The sequence below is a fragment of the Chaetodon trifascialis genome, chromosome 15, assembly GCF_039877785.1.
Source record: "Chaetodon trifascialis isolate fChaTrf1 chromosome 15, fChaTrf1.hap1, whole genome shotgun sequence".
Taxonomy (NCBI): Eukaryota; Metazoa; Chordata; class Actinopteri; order Chaetodontiformes; family Chaetodontidae; genus Chaetodon; species Chaetodon trifascialis.
The window spans coordinates 11,543,911-11,559,588 of record NC_092070.1 but is presented as its reverse complement, the minus strand read 5'-3'; the positions used below and the strand labels follow the sequence as shown (position 1 = coordinate 11,559,588).

Sequence of the window (15,678 nt, the reverse complement as noted above, 5' to 3'; positions counted from 1 at the left end):
TTTTCGCTCATTCCCGCAGCTGAAAAGCAACTGCAGATGTCCTCTACGAGTACGAGGTAGTACACAATGCATGATTCATTTCAAACCACAGCTGTAACAAGCAGGTACCCAGGAGTACATCTGAAAAACCGGCAGATCCAGTCAGGTTGGCATAAATATATTGTATAGTGAATAGATACAGCACAGACCGCGGGTGGATACAGAGGAAGGCGACATCTAGTGGCAGCTGTGGCAAATTTCCTATTACAGCTAAATAATGTGGACACACAACCATCGATTCTAACAATTACCATTCAATTAACAGTGCCATCAGTCTGTTCTCAATTTAGACTTGCACTTATCATTGAGCCACTCACGACAGATTCGTAATGTTTTCAGTTATTCTGTAATATTTCATTGGTTGTTTGGGCAAAAGATGAACCAACATTACTTCAATACATTTCCTTCTCTTCAGAATGAGTCATCGTGGGTTTCAAAGTGTGACACATTATTCCAAAAGATCAAAACCCCATCAGGCCACCATACAGGTCCTTCACACTGAGATGCTGCTGAAGATTTATTCTGAACATCCATCTCATGCCTTTGGTTACAAATGGAAATCATTCGATTTAAATCAACAAACATACACACACAATATATATATATGTATATAAAACTGGTGGTGGTCTAAGACACCATTTATAAACAGGTATAAAAAGACAAAGCATGTGGGAAAATCACTGCATTTATTCGACAGAAAATAACAAAAGGAATTTGCTTGTAAAAGTGAGTTTAAAGCAGACACATGGACACAGAGGGAGTGGTTAATATGCACTGCAGGTTTTATTACAAGTTCCATTAACTACAGGGTAGAGGAAAGAACTGGGAAAACCCAATTCACATTGTCCTACAGCCAAAACCATTTTCATCAGAAAAAAGGGGAAGAAAAAAATACTGGTAAAAAACACTTCGGAGCATTTAAAAGAAGAGGTTGGAACAATAATTTCAGACACATCAGAGCACAACCAAGTGTAAAATATTCTGCACATTTGTAACCACCACCCTTCTGTGCAGACAGGAAGGGTTGACAACTCGGAAGAGCTTCATTTCTTAGCTGGTGTCCATCTGAGAAAACAAAACCAGAATGAAATTAGACAGCTGCAAAAGCACAATCTGTCAACTGATGGCTGTACTGACAGCTGAACATACCCTCGCATTGTAGGCGTCTAACTGAGCGTCAAGTTCTTCTGCTGACAGCTGCTGCTTGCCAGTGCCACCTCTGCCACCTCGACCTCTTCCTCTGGAACCACCTGCACCCCTTCCTCCACGTCCCCTCTGCATGCCTCCGAAGCTGCCCCCTCGATTTCTGTTCATACCTCCACCTCCTCTGTTCAGACTGAAGACAAGAATGGCCATCACACACAGTGTCCACAATGTTTGCGAGAGGATTTTCTCGAACTAAAACGCTGTTCCACTCACCCCTGCATAGGTCGCCTCTGTGTGTCGATCTGTGATGTGACGAGCTGTATGTTCATGGGTCGCCCTGGAGAGAAAGACATATTCAAGTTCACAACATGGGAAGGGCAGCAGTGCTGAAATGACCACTGAAGTACTGAGCCTGGCAGAAAATTGGCAAAACAATATAGACAATGACACTGAACAAAGAACTGCAAGTAGAAATACTGTCAATAATTCTGAGCTAGAGAAAATGTGATACATCAAGTTTGAGGCCTACCATCAAGTGGGATGCCATTGTACTGTTTCATGGCCTTGAGGGCATCTGCCCTCCTTTCGAAGTGGACATCTGCGGTTCCTAGGCTTCTTCCTGATCGGTCATAATGAACTGCTGCCTTTTTCAGAGTCCCAAATTCAGCAAAAAGTTCCTGGGAAAAGGAAAACCCTTAGCGGCTATACCTTTGATCCATCTTGTTTAACAAACCAATCACAGCAAACATGCTTCACTCACAACAAACACGAATTGGAAGGCTGAAAATCCAAATACCTGAATATCTGCATCTGAGACTCCAAAGTCGAGATTGGAGACAAGGAGCTTCCCTCCAGTTTCCACACCAGCTCCTGCGCCACCCCCAGCAGCACCATTGAAGCCACTGAAGCCGTTGTCAAACATGTCGTGCTGCCACTTATCTGGAAGCTGTTTAGGCTGCAACAGATGAAAGAGAACGCACCTGCTGACTTCAGGATCCCCTTGCCTCTGTCAATCACAGAGTCCACACGGCTGGGTGTTGGGGCAAGCAGGGGCTCCGCTTCGAACAGGGCCAGGGTGCTCAACTCCCCCAAGAGGGTCCCCAATGTTCCCTGCCCACCCCATCACTACAAGCAAGTGAATCAGTTCACACAGGAGGACACGTGCAGGACAATCAACTTAACTATTTACAGCAAGGGGATCATGTATATCGAATCAATATACACACAATGTACATAACATGAGATCTAGCAGCATCCACTGAGACTGTACATTTACTCAGGCTATTAAGTACAAAATGAGTTGTTCATTATCCCAAACCCACCCACAGTCTCTATACTGAACAACCCCCCCCCCCCAGCTAGCTACCAATATTTCCCCGCTGTTGCTCTTGCCATCTGCGCCTCCACCAAAGGCTCTCCAGATATGATCCTCGGGTACACAGGGGTCGCCTTCTGAAGCAGCGTTGCCTCCAGCGTTGCACCATGTTTCCCGGCCCGCCCAAAAGTTCTTTACCAAGCCACGAAAGGGGCTTTCATGAAGGGGGAAGTGTCCATTAGATGAGGGAGAGGTGGATCAGAAAAACAACTAGGGCCAGCTACCCCTTCTAAGCGAGCGTGGATTATTTGAGCGTCCATTTTGAGACCACGCCATTTTGATTGGTGCTTTGTTTGGCTCGTCTAAAATTCTCATTCACACTTAAGGAGTGACGATTTGCCATAAATGAACACTATCAGGAAGGGGGGTGTTGAAGTCCACTGATCCAAGTAACAGCCACACTGGTTGAAAAGCCACCAAACAGGCCTTGTAGTGATACCCGCCAGCCACTCCCGAACAAAAGGCCGCCTGGTCGCTGCACCGGGATACTATGCTCCCACAGGTGGAGGAAAAATCATTTGCGGGTGAACTTTCTCGATGAAGGAGTTTCTTCTCACCGTCATTTTGACACTTGGGCTGGGAAGCACTGCTATTGACCATGGGCGACTAGCTCTAATTTAAGCTGGTGGATTCAAAATGGCGCCGCCGAGGCCTTCACGATCCAACTTTAGCTAGTTAGCCAATATGGCTAACATATTCGCGTTCTCCAAAATGCCTCTTCAAAAAATGATGTAAGACATATGGGTTGTGGGAGAAGGGACACACTATGTATACAACTTCCATTAATGCTTAACCGCAAACCACAGAGCTCTCACATGAGGGACACGGCGGTTAGAGCAATCATTTCATTCGCTTGACTAGCAAACTGGCTAGATGGTTAGCTAGCAAGCCTACTGGAGGATGTAACCCAGGCATTTTCAGGTCTGCCGAAGGTTTTTTCCTTTTTCCTGCCCATTCCGCTAATTTTCTCATACCCTGCTGTAAGGCGTTGGTCTGCCTCTACCGCGGTTCAGGCTCTGTCGGTTCCTCATGGGGCCGGATCCGCCGCCTCGGCCTCCAAATCCTCCGCCGCTGACTCCAAGACGCCCGGCGCCTCCACCTCGGCCGCCGCCTGAGCCTCCGCGGCCTCGACCTCTTCCTCCCCGGCCTCCACCTCTCTGCTGCCTGTTCTGCTTGATAATGTCGTCTAGAGACATATCCATTTTATCGGCCATTATGCTGCCCCAATAAGTTAGTGCTAAACTGTCAACAAAATATAAAAAAATACACCCTAGTCTCGATTGGTCCCTCTCTTTGCCGTTTCACAGTTCGACGCTCTCTGCCCCGACGAGAAAACACAATGAGCTAAGGTTCGCGGTATGTAGAAAAGCTAGAGCGGTGCGTACTGCACGTAGACCTTACGTCACCACGTAATATGCCTGTATAAGACGCAAACGCCATTCTAACGTAATACCGTTAATTAATACAAAATGCACTGCATCACAAGCACAAATCAACATGCATGAATAGATCGTTTTCTTCGCAGATTCTAATCATGTTGATCTAAAACATCAGCATAACCAGGACACAACATAAATTCTCCCAACTATCTGGCTTAATGACATTCCTTCCAGTGCACATTTCAGGGTACCTTTCACATAGTTTCCTCTTTTATGTCGGATCAATGCAAACAAGAGTACTGTAAAAGTCTTTTATTTCAACATTTTGTTTCAAGGCTTGGGGGAGGGGAGTTAACTAAGGGCAGCATACCTGGGGAGGTCTCTACTTAGTAAAGTCCATTTGAGGGCAAGAAAATGTATAATAAAAGTGTTGGCCTTCTACATTGCATTTGGCTTCCAAAACTTGCCCATAAAGTGTGTATCCAATGTGACCCTTACATTACCTCTACAATTTACTGATCACGGAAACTATCTTCCAAAACAAACTTAAAAAAAAAAAAGAAAAAGAAAAATAGAAGTCAGCCCTTTCACATTTTCCTCCAAAGTCATATAAGTAGCAGTAGTAAAGAAAATAGGGTTTGTATTTAAGACTGCAGTCTTCTTTGTCCTGTGGAGAGTTTGCATCAATCCCATCCACATAAAGATAATGTATGTATGATGATTTTATGACTTGAAAAAACAAACCAAGAGACGGGAGGACTTGTGCTCCCTGGAATCCCACTTCTTTTCTTCTTAGTTGCAGAGGGTAAAAAAAAGAGACTTGTGTTGCTATGGTCCAGAGTTTAGAAATGATATTGGCATTCTGTGCTTGAAGGGCCAACAGGGCTGACATTCTGTCTGATGGAGGAAAAGTTCTTGAGGATAATGGGTGCAAAAAAAGGGACTGGGCCATCTTGAGAAAGACTAGGACTTTTTGGAGTCCTGTGTGTTGCGTTTCTTGAGGTCACTCAGGTCCACTGGTGTGAAAGCTGCAAGAGCAGACAGAAACACATTGTTAACTGGCCTGTGCTTCATTCACTTAACCCGTTAGTTATATAAAAATAAAATCCACTTCACTATCAAGTTACACTGTAACTTACAATGTAGGTTAGGATTTGGATTCTTCTCCACATACTCCTGTGGTCCACGGTCATTGCGTTCACTATTTTGTGTTGATCTGATGTCTCTTAGCACACACTGCCAAGCTGTGAAAGAGTAAGGACAATGATTTTATTACATTTAGGAAATCTTATCCTACCCTGCACACTTGTAAGCAATGACATCACAAGACAGACTGGAGGTAAATAAGAAGTTCAACTTAATGAAGGAGAGACATCTGTAGTTAAAGTGCCCAATGTCACTGCATCCCAGACAGTGTGCTTACATTTGGTAGCTTGCAAACTCATATTTTACTTGTAGTCATGGACACTACTTCCACTTTTAATGATGATGATTGAAGTGATCATCAAAAAAGTTATCTGAAGTATCTGTGGTCAGTCACTGTCCAACAACTTGGTCCTACCTCACAGACACCGCTATTCTCAGGACTAAAAGATTTCCTGGAGCTTTTGACCTCTAGTAGCTCTATGGAGTGTTTTTCTGAGTGGGTCATGCACGATGTGGTGAACATGCACGAGGATGCACATGCAAGTGCATGCCCGACACAAAATCCTCCAAATGGTTTCAGGATATTGCATTGATCTACAGGTGGTGGTAATATGTCGAAATAAAAATGTTTTTTTGAAGAAGGAAATGCATTTGACACGTTTGTTAGACCTCAAGGACAATGAGTTTGATGGGAAACAGAATTTTTGTATGTTTACAAGAAAACTCCACAGGGCACCTTTGAAACCCACATAATGAACAAGGGGTGGTTCTCTCGACTTTGCAAACAGTGAAAATAGATTTATCCCTGGGCAGCACTGTTGGCCTCTTGAATTGAGGAGAGGGAATGCTGACTGATGCATGAAAATGCTGTAATGACACTGCTGTTTACAAATTAGGCCTCATATTCAAGTTGGCACATAGCCTCTTTTCTTGCTCTATAAGGTGCTTAAATCATTAAAGCTGTGAGCCCGTTATAATACAATGTTGTGTTTAGAATAACCTACTATGTGAATAAACAGATGCTCTGTTCATTAGTAAAAAAAAAAAAGAAAAAAGAACAACCCCAAAACACTGAGCTTATCCTTACAGAAAATTCAAGATGTCAGTGTGAGAGCATGTACTTACTATCATGTATGAAACGCACATTTTCCTCATGTGCTGGGGTAAAAAGCTCCCCGCTGTTAGTGGGGGATCGGGGGCTTGAAGTCCGCTTGTAACTATTCACCATCCTGGGAGCAGATGAGCTTCACAAATATAAAAAGCAACAGACATTCACAAGACTTTTAATCATTATTTAATGTAAACTAAACTTCACATAACATCATTCTGTTCTGTTAAGTCCAAAAGCAGTATATACCGAAAACACCGTGATGAAATTGTAATGTTCACTATTGACATTGGCTCATTAGCACTCGAGTGTCACACTTGTTATTACAGACCTGGTCATTCTGTTTGCAGTCTGTACTCGCTCCTCGCTCCTCTATGGTGAGTGGATTTGGAGAATACAAAGGTTCAGAAGTCCTCAGCTGAATTCTAACAACAAACCACTGTGTCAACTACAGCACACTCTCACAAATCACTTTCTAAATGACATAACACAGGCCTAACAGAACACCTCCATCAAAACCCACTGCTGGAAACGGTGAACTAGTGACACTGCTGGTTAGCTCAGAGTTAAAGTTGCTAGCTATTTACTAGCCACTTAGAATAAACTCTTATATCGTCTGAAGAGTTCTTAAAAGTCAAGTGACGATACGAGCGTTGTAGTTGTTACTGTTAATTACTCTCTGTATACCTAAGATACGCCGTGCTTCTGGAATAAATGAAGAAATATTGACGTTAGCTAGCCACGGGCTTTTGTTTACGTTTTTACTTCAGGAGTTTCAACAGTGTTAGCAGCAGGCTACAGAGCCAAGCCCAGCAAGTAAACTACTGCTCGAATTCTCATCAATAAGAGTATCTATTGTGTCTAAAACCGTTTCTGCTTTTCCGGAATTATGTACTCCTATAGCTATGTCCTGGGGTACAGCTAACAAGAGATTTGCTGACACAATAATTTCAGCTAACTTTGGCTAGCTAGCTAGGTGCTGATTTACATTGTCTTGTCGTAACGTTAGCCTCAACCAGCTAATATTTTGCGGCCGTTACCGGTCGCACATATTTAGTAGAAAGACATTTAGGGCAGTTATAAAAAAATCAAGACGTCCAACAAAGGGCACGCTGTTAAGATTTTAAACGTACCTTTTAATGGCCCTTCCTTTCGATTTCTTTATTCAGAGATTCTGTACGCCGTTAGACCTGACTAAAACGTTGCCAATGCCAACCAATCATTTCCGGGAAAAGACACGGAAGTGAAAGAGTTCTCTCCTCAATAAACGTAATATACATGAAATATTACACACAACAACAACAAACAACAATAGTGAGAGTTATTATGATTATTATGATTGTTCAAATGAACACACGCACACGCGCGCGCGCGCGCGCACACACACACACACACACACACACACACACACACACACACGGAGACTGACCTTTCCCACAGGTGTGAAGTTACTTCAAAAAATTAAAATGAAATCAGTATGTGTACACAATTTACATGGTCCATATTTCAACAACTTATCACTTTTTTTTCCTTTTTTTTTTAACATCTGTGTCTCCCTGAATAAGAAATACAATATGACATTACATGCTTTTCATTGCTACTACTGTATTTCCATTTTACCTTCATGTCATAGGTTTCTTACCAGGAAGTAGTTTTGCTCTCACTTTAATTAAAATGTGCTATCACTACTTTAAATTTCAGCGGCACTAAAGGCTGACTAAAGTTGAGGGCATGGCATGTGTCCCAGGTAATCTTGTAACATAGCTTCACACAAAGAAGATGACTGAAAAGCTACAGCTTGAAGTGATGGTGGAGAAAATGTCAGTGTTTTTCTTCATCACAACACTACTCAGTCATATTTATAAAAGTTCTCTTTATTTACGAAAACGTACAAAAATAATTATTGAAGAGAAAATTATAAGACTTTCATTGCTGACATTTGTATATCTACTGCAGGAAACAATACAAGGAAGCAATACATCAGGGAACAATACTGCAGCAGTAACAGCATAAAGTCAACATTTTTTTTGATTTCTGACCATCAGTCAAGTATCAATTATTAATTTGGCTGATCCTCTTTCTGCCCAGCAGTGAGGATACATAATCTCTCTATAAAACACAAACATCTCGGCTTAAATTCTACAGTCTGCAGAGTGCAACCAGCTACTTAAAAAGTGTCTGCTTAACACTAACACAAGTGAAATAAATTAAATCGAAATGCACATGAGTATAGAAATGAAGATAATTTTCTCCAGAAATGAATAGATCTTCAGACCTGGACCTTACACAGCAGGTAAAGATGACGTTTTGATTCTGTGTCACATTGGTATTGTATTACATGAGCTGAGAGTAAAGACAGGGAGATATTCCTTAACATCTGTGGTATAGACACTGGCAGTATGACAAATAAATGAATAAATGGAAAAAAAAAATAAAATGAAATAAAAACAACCCAAAAGAGAAAAACAGCTTACTGGAGTATTGTTTCATGGCTATATGTAAAAAAAAAAAAAAATCTCATGGCAAGCTGTGCTGCACTTTTGAAACTAACAGACACAACCACCACCTTGTTTTACTTCCCTCTCTCCGGCTCTGTTCTTCCACCCTGATGCAAGTTCGTCTGGTACACTGTTAATTCTTTTTTTCCTCTTCCAAGTGGCTGCTTAGCTTTCTATCTTCCCTCTTGGGTCCTTGTGGTGCCCGATCACACGCAGCCTGCCTCAAAAAGTTTGACCAGCTCTTTGCAGTCTGGGTCGATGAGGTCTGCAGGCTTCTCGCCGCTTTCGTTTTCAGCCTCTGTGCTGGCTCCCTTCGACAGCAGGTACCTGAGTGGAGGATGAAGCAGAGCATCGTTAAACGGAGGTTCTCAGATACAAAGAAAACATGGCACAGTTTATCAGGACTGCAGCTTTTTTATTTTTTGTTTGCTCCACTGTCTTAACTCAAAGACCTCAGAATAAAGGGAACTGTCAAAATGCAGTGGTATTAGTTAAACTGTCTGTATTGTTGGATGGATATTTTACAACATTTTGACATCTTGAATTCTCTTCTATCCAGTGTTTTTCCTCTCTTTAAATTCCTGAGTTTTCTTCCTGCTGAACACCATGTTTTGTGTGTGTTGTGATGGATAAATTATGCAGTTTCACGTTTCAGCATTCAAACTGCCAGTGCTGCGACTAGATAAACATTTTTTCTGTAAGACCATTGCAATAAGGTGACCTCTCCGTGCTCCTTGATGGACATCTGATGCATCCATATTTAATAGAAAATGAATACATAATATAGTGTGGGTTCAAATACCTGTTCTGTATTGAATTAAAGATTATGGAGTTATGGAGCAAAAGTTTTTTTTATTGTGTGCCTAAAAAGCAAGCATGATCGAGACTGAAATGTTAAAAAGTCATGTGTCACCTGGCGATTTCTGGGTAGCCATCACTGCAGGCCATGTGAAGTGGCGTCCAGCCATCTTCATCCCGCTGGTGAACATCTGCGCCATATTTCACCAGCAACTTCACCACCTCCAGGTTTCCTGTTAGCACAGCTTCATGTAGTGCTGCCATACCTGCACACAAGACGACATCAGTCCTCCGCTGCAGCACTGCTGCACACAGCCATGCAGTCAATTTCGAAGCCTTGATCCTCACCGGCTGCCATTATTTCTAATTTCACAATAAAAATTCAAACTTTAAACATATGAATCCCTGCAGGCAAAATCGCTGGAGGAAACAGTAAAAGCTGTGGAGCCTGTGCTCACCTGAGTGGAAGAGTGTATCCACACGAACCTTCCTCGCTCTCATGAACCGACCGATTTGCTCCATATCTCCCCGTCTTACAATGTCCTGAAAGATGATGTCATTGGGGAAGTGCACAGTTCTCTTTGCAGGTGCGACAGGTATTACAGGTGCAGGATGCTCCTGAGGTTGTGTGCGCTGTGTGGAACTGTACCGTGAGCCTTTGCTGTATGAGGGGATGTATGTCGATGCAGGTTTGTAAGTGGATGTGTAATGTGATGGAGTATAATGTGTCGTGCTGTACTGTGTCGGGGTGTACTTTGTCGTAGAGGTATATGTGGATGTGTAGTGCGTCGGTGTGTAATGTGAGGGGGTGTGATAGCTAGGTGTGTGATATGTTGGTGTGTACTGTGAGCTGCGTGTGTACGTTGACACTGGCACATGGTAGTTGTACTTCATCCCTGCAGTGGTTGTCTGTCCTCCCCCTTTGCTGTCAGCCCAGGAGGAGGGAAGCAAGAAATCCAAGAGAATGCACCAGTCCGATGAAAGAGCAGTATCCTTTGTTCTGTGTCCTTTCCCCGTCTCCTTGCTTGCTTGCTTGTTATCCTTTTACTTTCCAGCTGGAGAATCTCCTGCTGTTACTGCGGAGTACAAGCGCCTCTCAAATCCTTCGCTTCGCCGTGTTCCAGTCCTCGTCTCTTAGCTCGGACGGCCGTCTTCTTCTCGCCTGCTGTGAATCTCTCCCTCCTGAATTTGAAATTTTCTCTTTGCACAGTGTGTTTGCTGTTGCATGGAACCGTTGTCCAGTGGGGCAAGTGGGAGAGGACCCCTATATACCCTCTGTAGGGCTATTTTAGGGCCCAAGATCCAGTGACTTCAGCCTAGAAATGAGTGGCCCTCGCCCAGCTCCTCCCACCATGCAGCCATATGTGCACTGACACAGCAGCCACCCCTAGATCATAAAAATGTTGACAACCAAAATGTTCCCCTTGAGTCTTACTTTAGACAAGCATCTTCTCACGTAAACATCGAAACAACTATGATTTTTATCAGAATTAAATGTTGCCAGAAGAGGGAGACTGTACCTCAAATATACAGGAGACTTGAAGCCCAGTTATTTCTCTATTTTGGGCTATTACAAGCAGTTATATGCAGCCGTTTTCTGTGAATCACGTTGTATTGGTGCTATTAACGAGAGGCATTTATTGCAGCACATATAAACAACATCTAACAAAAACAGCACATGATCTCATGTTGGTATGTGTTATTGATTTGTCTGCTGACATCATACCCGATGGTGCAATCCAATCTTGGTAGACTAGACACATTAGAAAGTGCTTTCAAAAACACTCTTATACTTCTTTACTTTCAGAATAAAGAGGAGATCTTTAAGTAATGCAGTGTTACTGCGTGTTTTCACTGCGTTCATCCATGTTCTTTCTCATGTTCCATGTTGACCTGCGGGTCCGTCATGTGACACTTTGCCCTTTGCATCACAACCAGATACACCAATAAAATTCACCCACCGAGGAGGTTACGTGTGGGAGTGTCGGTGTGACCAACTGAGGGGCAAAGCCACTAAAATGTAACCTCTCCTCTCAAATGCCACTGAAAAGTCACATGATTTCCAGAACGGCTGCTATTTACGACGCTAAACTTTTGCCACACACTGAAATAAACGTGGGAAAATGACAATTTCTGAAGAAAGATTGATGTACATAGAGCAAAAATCCTAGAAGAATAATATAGGTTTTTATCACTGAGAGACATCAGTTCGTGTGCCTGAAGCTGTAACATTGTGCTGGCGTCGCCAGCTGTCCCCCAGACAGACTTCTAAGATGGGCCGAGCTGGTTATAACTGGTTTCCCAAACCTTTGGAAGAGGACTTGGGCATTTCACAGACGCTGCCAATGTAACAGAGGAAATAGCGTAGCTGCCATCGTCGGGATTTTGTTTCTCAAAACAAATCCGACCACTTAAGATATGACCTTGCTCCAGAACTTGATCACCTCTGTTGTAATTTGCTGCGGTTTCAATGTGTTGCTGTACATTCTGCATAATTTATTCATATATCTCATGACTTTGAGGGCATTTGCTCACCAGTGCACCTTTTAGTTTTGTGTGTTACACAACCAGAGGAGGGAGACGGCTCAGATTATCCCTGCAGGAAATGATCAATTAATTTCTGTCATGGTAAGAGTTGACCCCAGCCCTGAATGCCAGCACGATTTATTATTCATCACCCCCCTGCACTACTGGTCTCTAACCAACGGGATCAGGGGAGAGAGGCTTAGAGCTAATGTCTAGACAAATTGAGGTAAGAGTATTTGAATGTTCACAGCTCGAGGAGGAGACTTTTAGCAGCAGCTATCGGGTTTCACAGTCTCTTATATGGTATCGGGGGGGTGCAGGGGCATCCCTGAGCAATGGTGATAGTCCTTCCAGCTTCCCTCGCTCCTCTTCACAGCGACTTCCTCACCAGAAGACACGAGAACCTCGGCCCGTGGAAAATGTTTGTTTGTTACAGCCCAGTGTTAGGCCTGCTCTGGATAAATGCCAAAGAGACGTCTCACACGTTACGGCTTCTTACTATACATAGTCCAGGCTGTCCTCCCCCTCCCCACCAGCGCTTTAGGGTGCGTGCTATGACCTGTCAAATTACCAAGAAGTCAGAGTTGAAAACATTCAGGTGTACAGAACATAACCAAGGACATTACGAGCAGCAACAATCACAGACAGATTAGGGATAAAGTCAGAGGTTTCACATGTGTATGGTGTCGTCAGCTCCCTAAATGTGATTTTTGGGTTATGAGTTATGATGAGTAATAATGATCTATGGTACAAATTGCTTGGAAATCTGCTTTATTAAATGCTTTGACACAGACATGTCTTTGTGATTAAAGTGCATTCAAGCTGAAATGATGACACACGACTCTCTCAGAGAAGACACATCAGCTGCTGTTCCTAATGAAAAGCATCACTATCAGTAGCTTTGATTCTGGCCCTGATATGATTTAACATTGCACTAGCTGCTTGATATTTTGGATTTGGACATATCTGTCAGTCCCGTTCATCCAACATTCATTCACAGAAAATGTTTTCATGCTGTTGAATCTTTTACTTCAAAGACAACTGCGATGTCTTGTTTACAATTTTGCTGGAATAAAAAATCAGGGCCTAATTACAGCTGACTCAGAGCAAATCAAACAGCATAGACAACTAAACTCAAATGCTAATATTTCTGACTTATTATCAACAAAATATTGTTGATAGTCAGTCAATTGGTGCCACCAGTGATCCATTTGTGTCACTTTACAGCACTTCCTCAGTGCTCTACAGCCAGGTATTCAGGGACAAACAGCTCAGGACACACAAAGCTCAAACCAAATGACGATTTTAATGGCAGCCTGTCACAGAGGCTTATCACTGGGCTATTCGTGTTACAAAAAGGCAAGCAATGCGTTCCTTAACACTTGAACGACTCACGTGATGCAGGTAGCAGGCAGGTTGGTGACTCCATCGCCTAAAAATAAGGTCTGTGAAGCAGCTTGTCTGTGTATAGCATGTTATGAATGCAGGCTGCCATCCTCATAAACACTGTTGTCTAAAACGGTCGGTGTAACACAAGTCATATGTATCTGTGAAAATTCTGTGTGAATAATCCACATGTATGCAGAGACATACTGCAGTTCACAGCTTTGGTCTGACTCTTAGCTGGAATTTTAACTCCACGTGGGCAGCCGGGGATTCTTGATTTTAGGGCTAGTTCGTTAGAGAGGTGGTTGGTCTGGGGGTGTATTTTCAGCAGCAAAGATGCTACTCAGAGATCATAGAGATATTATAGGAATATTATAAGAATATTATTGGGCCAAGAATGCTCCTCTCACTCTTCCACAGCTACACATTGCCACTTGTTGCTTTGATCATGAAGGTGACACTACTCTATAGAGCATACAGGCTGCACTGTAGCATAAAATTGTATATTTATGCTATATAGACTAATTTTATAGAACCAAAATGAAACCGAAATAGGAGCAGGACTTTGAGAAAAAGGTCGATTACAAATCTGCCTGCCACTTCAGCACCACAGACAGCACCGTGGATTTATCAATACACAGCACACTTTGGCTGCTGATATTTCAGATTCTAACCTGCACAAACCTCAGTCAGATAAAGGATCAGTGAGTCAGGCAGACTGGACTAACATAAGGGGGATTCAGTTTGGTCATTTTGTTAACAAGGAGAGATGGTATTCTAGTTCATCCCCCCTCAGATGTCCTACTGGACAGTGGGGGCACAGGGGGAATCGAAAGGGATGCTGGAAGGTACATCTTTACAATAACACCACCTGATCTCGTCTGCCCGTCTTGTGAGGCTTTACCCTATTCTCAGACACTACCCTGTTGTCCCGGCACGTGCACTTGCAGTCCCATGGGTGACAACAGGAGAAGCGGTTTGTTTCTTAACAGGCAGCATAATGAGCACACCTGAACAGTAAACACTGCAGGGATTAGTGTGTCTGCATCCCCAGTGGGAGACTCTGACTGGGGTTAAGAAGTATCTGGTTACAGCTCACACATTGGGCTGAAAAAGGGAGTTGGAATCTAAATCAGGAGCATGTAATCCTCTGTTGTTCAGTGAGAAAGAGGGACACCATGATGCCCGTGGCTGTGGAGATCGATCCATCTGGGGAAACAGAGATTCAGAGTAAAAAATGAGGCGCACTGACCCTAATTTTCAGATATTTGCTAGACATCAAAATCATTAGATTTGCAATAGCAGCTGTCTAATAGAAAATCATGTAGTGTATCTACTGCTAATTCACCTTTACAGCCCTTATAGCAGGCCTGGAAATGATTAGAAGTATTAGATGGTGCAACACATCCCCTTCTGTTTATGACTCACAGTGAAGTCAGTTAGAGGGCTGCACACACACTCACATAGCTCTGAAGTTACATCCAGCTGATGTATACAGCTCTACAGCAGCTCATTTTATTTGCCAGTTGGTTGTTTGGTTAAAGTACTTTCATGCAATTGATACAAAGCAACACATTAATTCTATAGTATGTGTAATATGGCTCTACTAGAAGTACTGCGGTTGATTTACAGTGACATCAGCATTTCTTGTTAATGTGGGTCTGGTGGAACACAAATAACACAGTGGACACCAAGGAATGGTACCGACAACAGCCCACCTTAGTGTATTTGAGAACATATAGCTTTTTCCCAAATATTTGCTTTCTCATTTAAATGAAACAGCAGCTAATGCAGCAAAAGTCCACACGCTTTTCAGAAATGTGCATTGTGCTCGTGGTGGATCCTCTTGTGCATGTAGACTACTCAGTTGGCGTGAGGTGAATTCACACATGGATGAATCCCCACACAGAGCCAAGCGTTAGACATGCCAACCAAAAGTAAATTGAGCCATTTGCTGTTGAAAATGAGTCCAACGGCCATCTGTCCCTACATACATGGCATGGCCCTCATGGTTGCCATGCCTGCGCACTCTGAAGTTGCTGAACACTCCCAGTCACGAGCACATAGTTTCCATGGGAATTGGTTCATATTCATTACCACAGAAACAGAATGAATCTGGATTTTTGAGGAAACAGTTTAAATACATGTTTGCACCTTTTCTATTTATTTATTTATTTATTTATTTATTTATTTATTTATTTATTTATTTATTTATTTATTTATCTATCGTATTTAGATTTTGTTTAACATAAAACCCAGTGCTTCTCTCAGCTATGA

General features: G+C 42.8%; 3 protein-coding genes across 3 annotated transcripts; all 3 read right to left on the bottom strand.

Moving 5' to 3' along the window:
• Positions 1–799: 799 nt before the first annotated feature.
• Positions 800–3,902, bottom strand: alyref (Aly/REF export factor). The gene is made up of 6 exons (XM_070981626.1): positions 3,535–3,902; positions 1,982–2,140; positions 1,715–1,862; positions 1,459–1,522; positions 1,189–1,375; positions 800–1,104 (listed from the first exon to the last, which is right to left on the bottom strand). The coding sequence occupies exons 1-6, from the start codon at positions 3,772–3,774 to the stop codon at positions 1,090–1,092; spliced, it is 813 nt and encodes a 270-aa protein (XP_070837727.1). The 5' UTR covers positions 3,775–3,902; the 3' UTR covers positions 800–1,089.
• A 334-nt stretch (positions 3,903–4,236) lies between these two features.
• On the bottom strand, positions 4,237–7,440 carry mcrip1 (MAPK regulated corepressor interacting protein 1). Its single transcript, XM_070981219.1, has 5 exons — positions 7,327–7,440; positions 6,525–6,618; positions 6,211–6,329; positions 5,079–5,183; positions 4,237–4,967 (listed from the first exon to the last, which is right to left on the bottom strand). The coding sequence occupies exons 2-5, from the start codon at positions 6,530–6,532 to the stop codon at positions 4,903–4,905; spliced, it is 297 nt and encodes a 98-aa protein (XP_070837320.1). The 5' UTR covers positions 6,533–6,618; positions 7,327–7,440; the 3' UTR covers positions 4,237–4,902.
• Positions 7,441–8,837: 1,397 nt separating this feature from the next.
• Positions 8,838–10,701, bottom strand: ppp1r27a (protein phosphatase 1, regulatory subunit 27a). Its single transcript, XM_070981558.1, has 3 exons — positions 9,948–10,701; positions 9,605–9,755; positions 8,838–9,018 (listed from the first exon to the last, which is right to left on the bottom strand). The coding sequence occupies exons 1-3, from the start codon at positions 10,381–10,383 to the stop codon at positions 8,898–8,900; spliced, it is 708 nt and encodes a 235-aa protein (XP_070837659.1). The 5' UTR covers positions 10,384–10,701; the 3' UTR covers positions 8,838–8,897.
• Between the last annotated feature and the right edge of the window lie 4,977 nt (positions 10,702–15,678).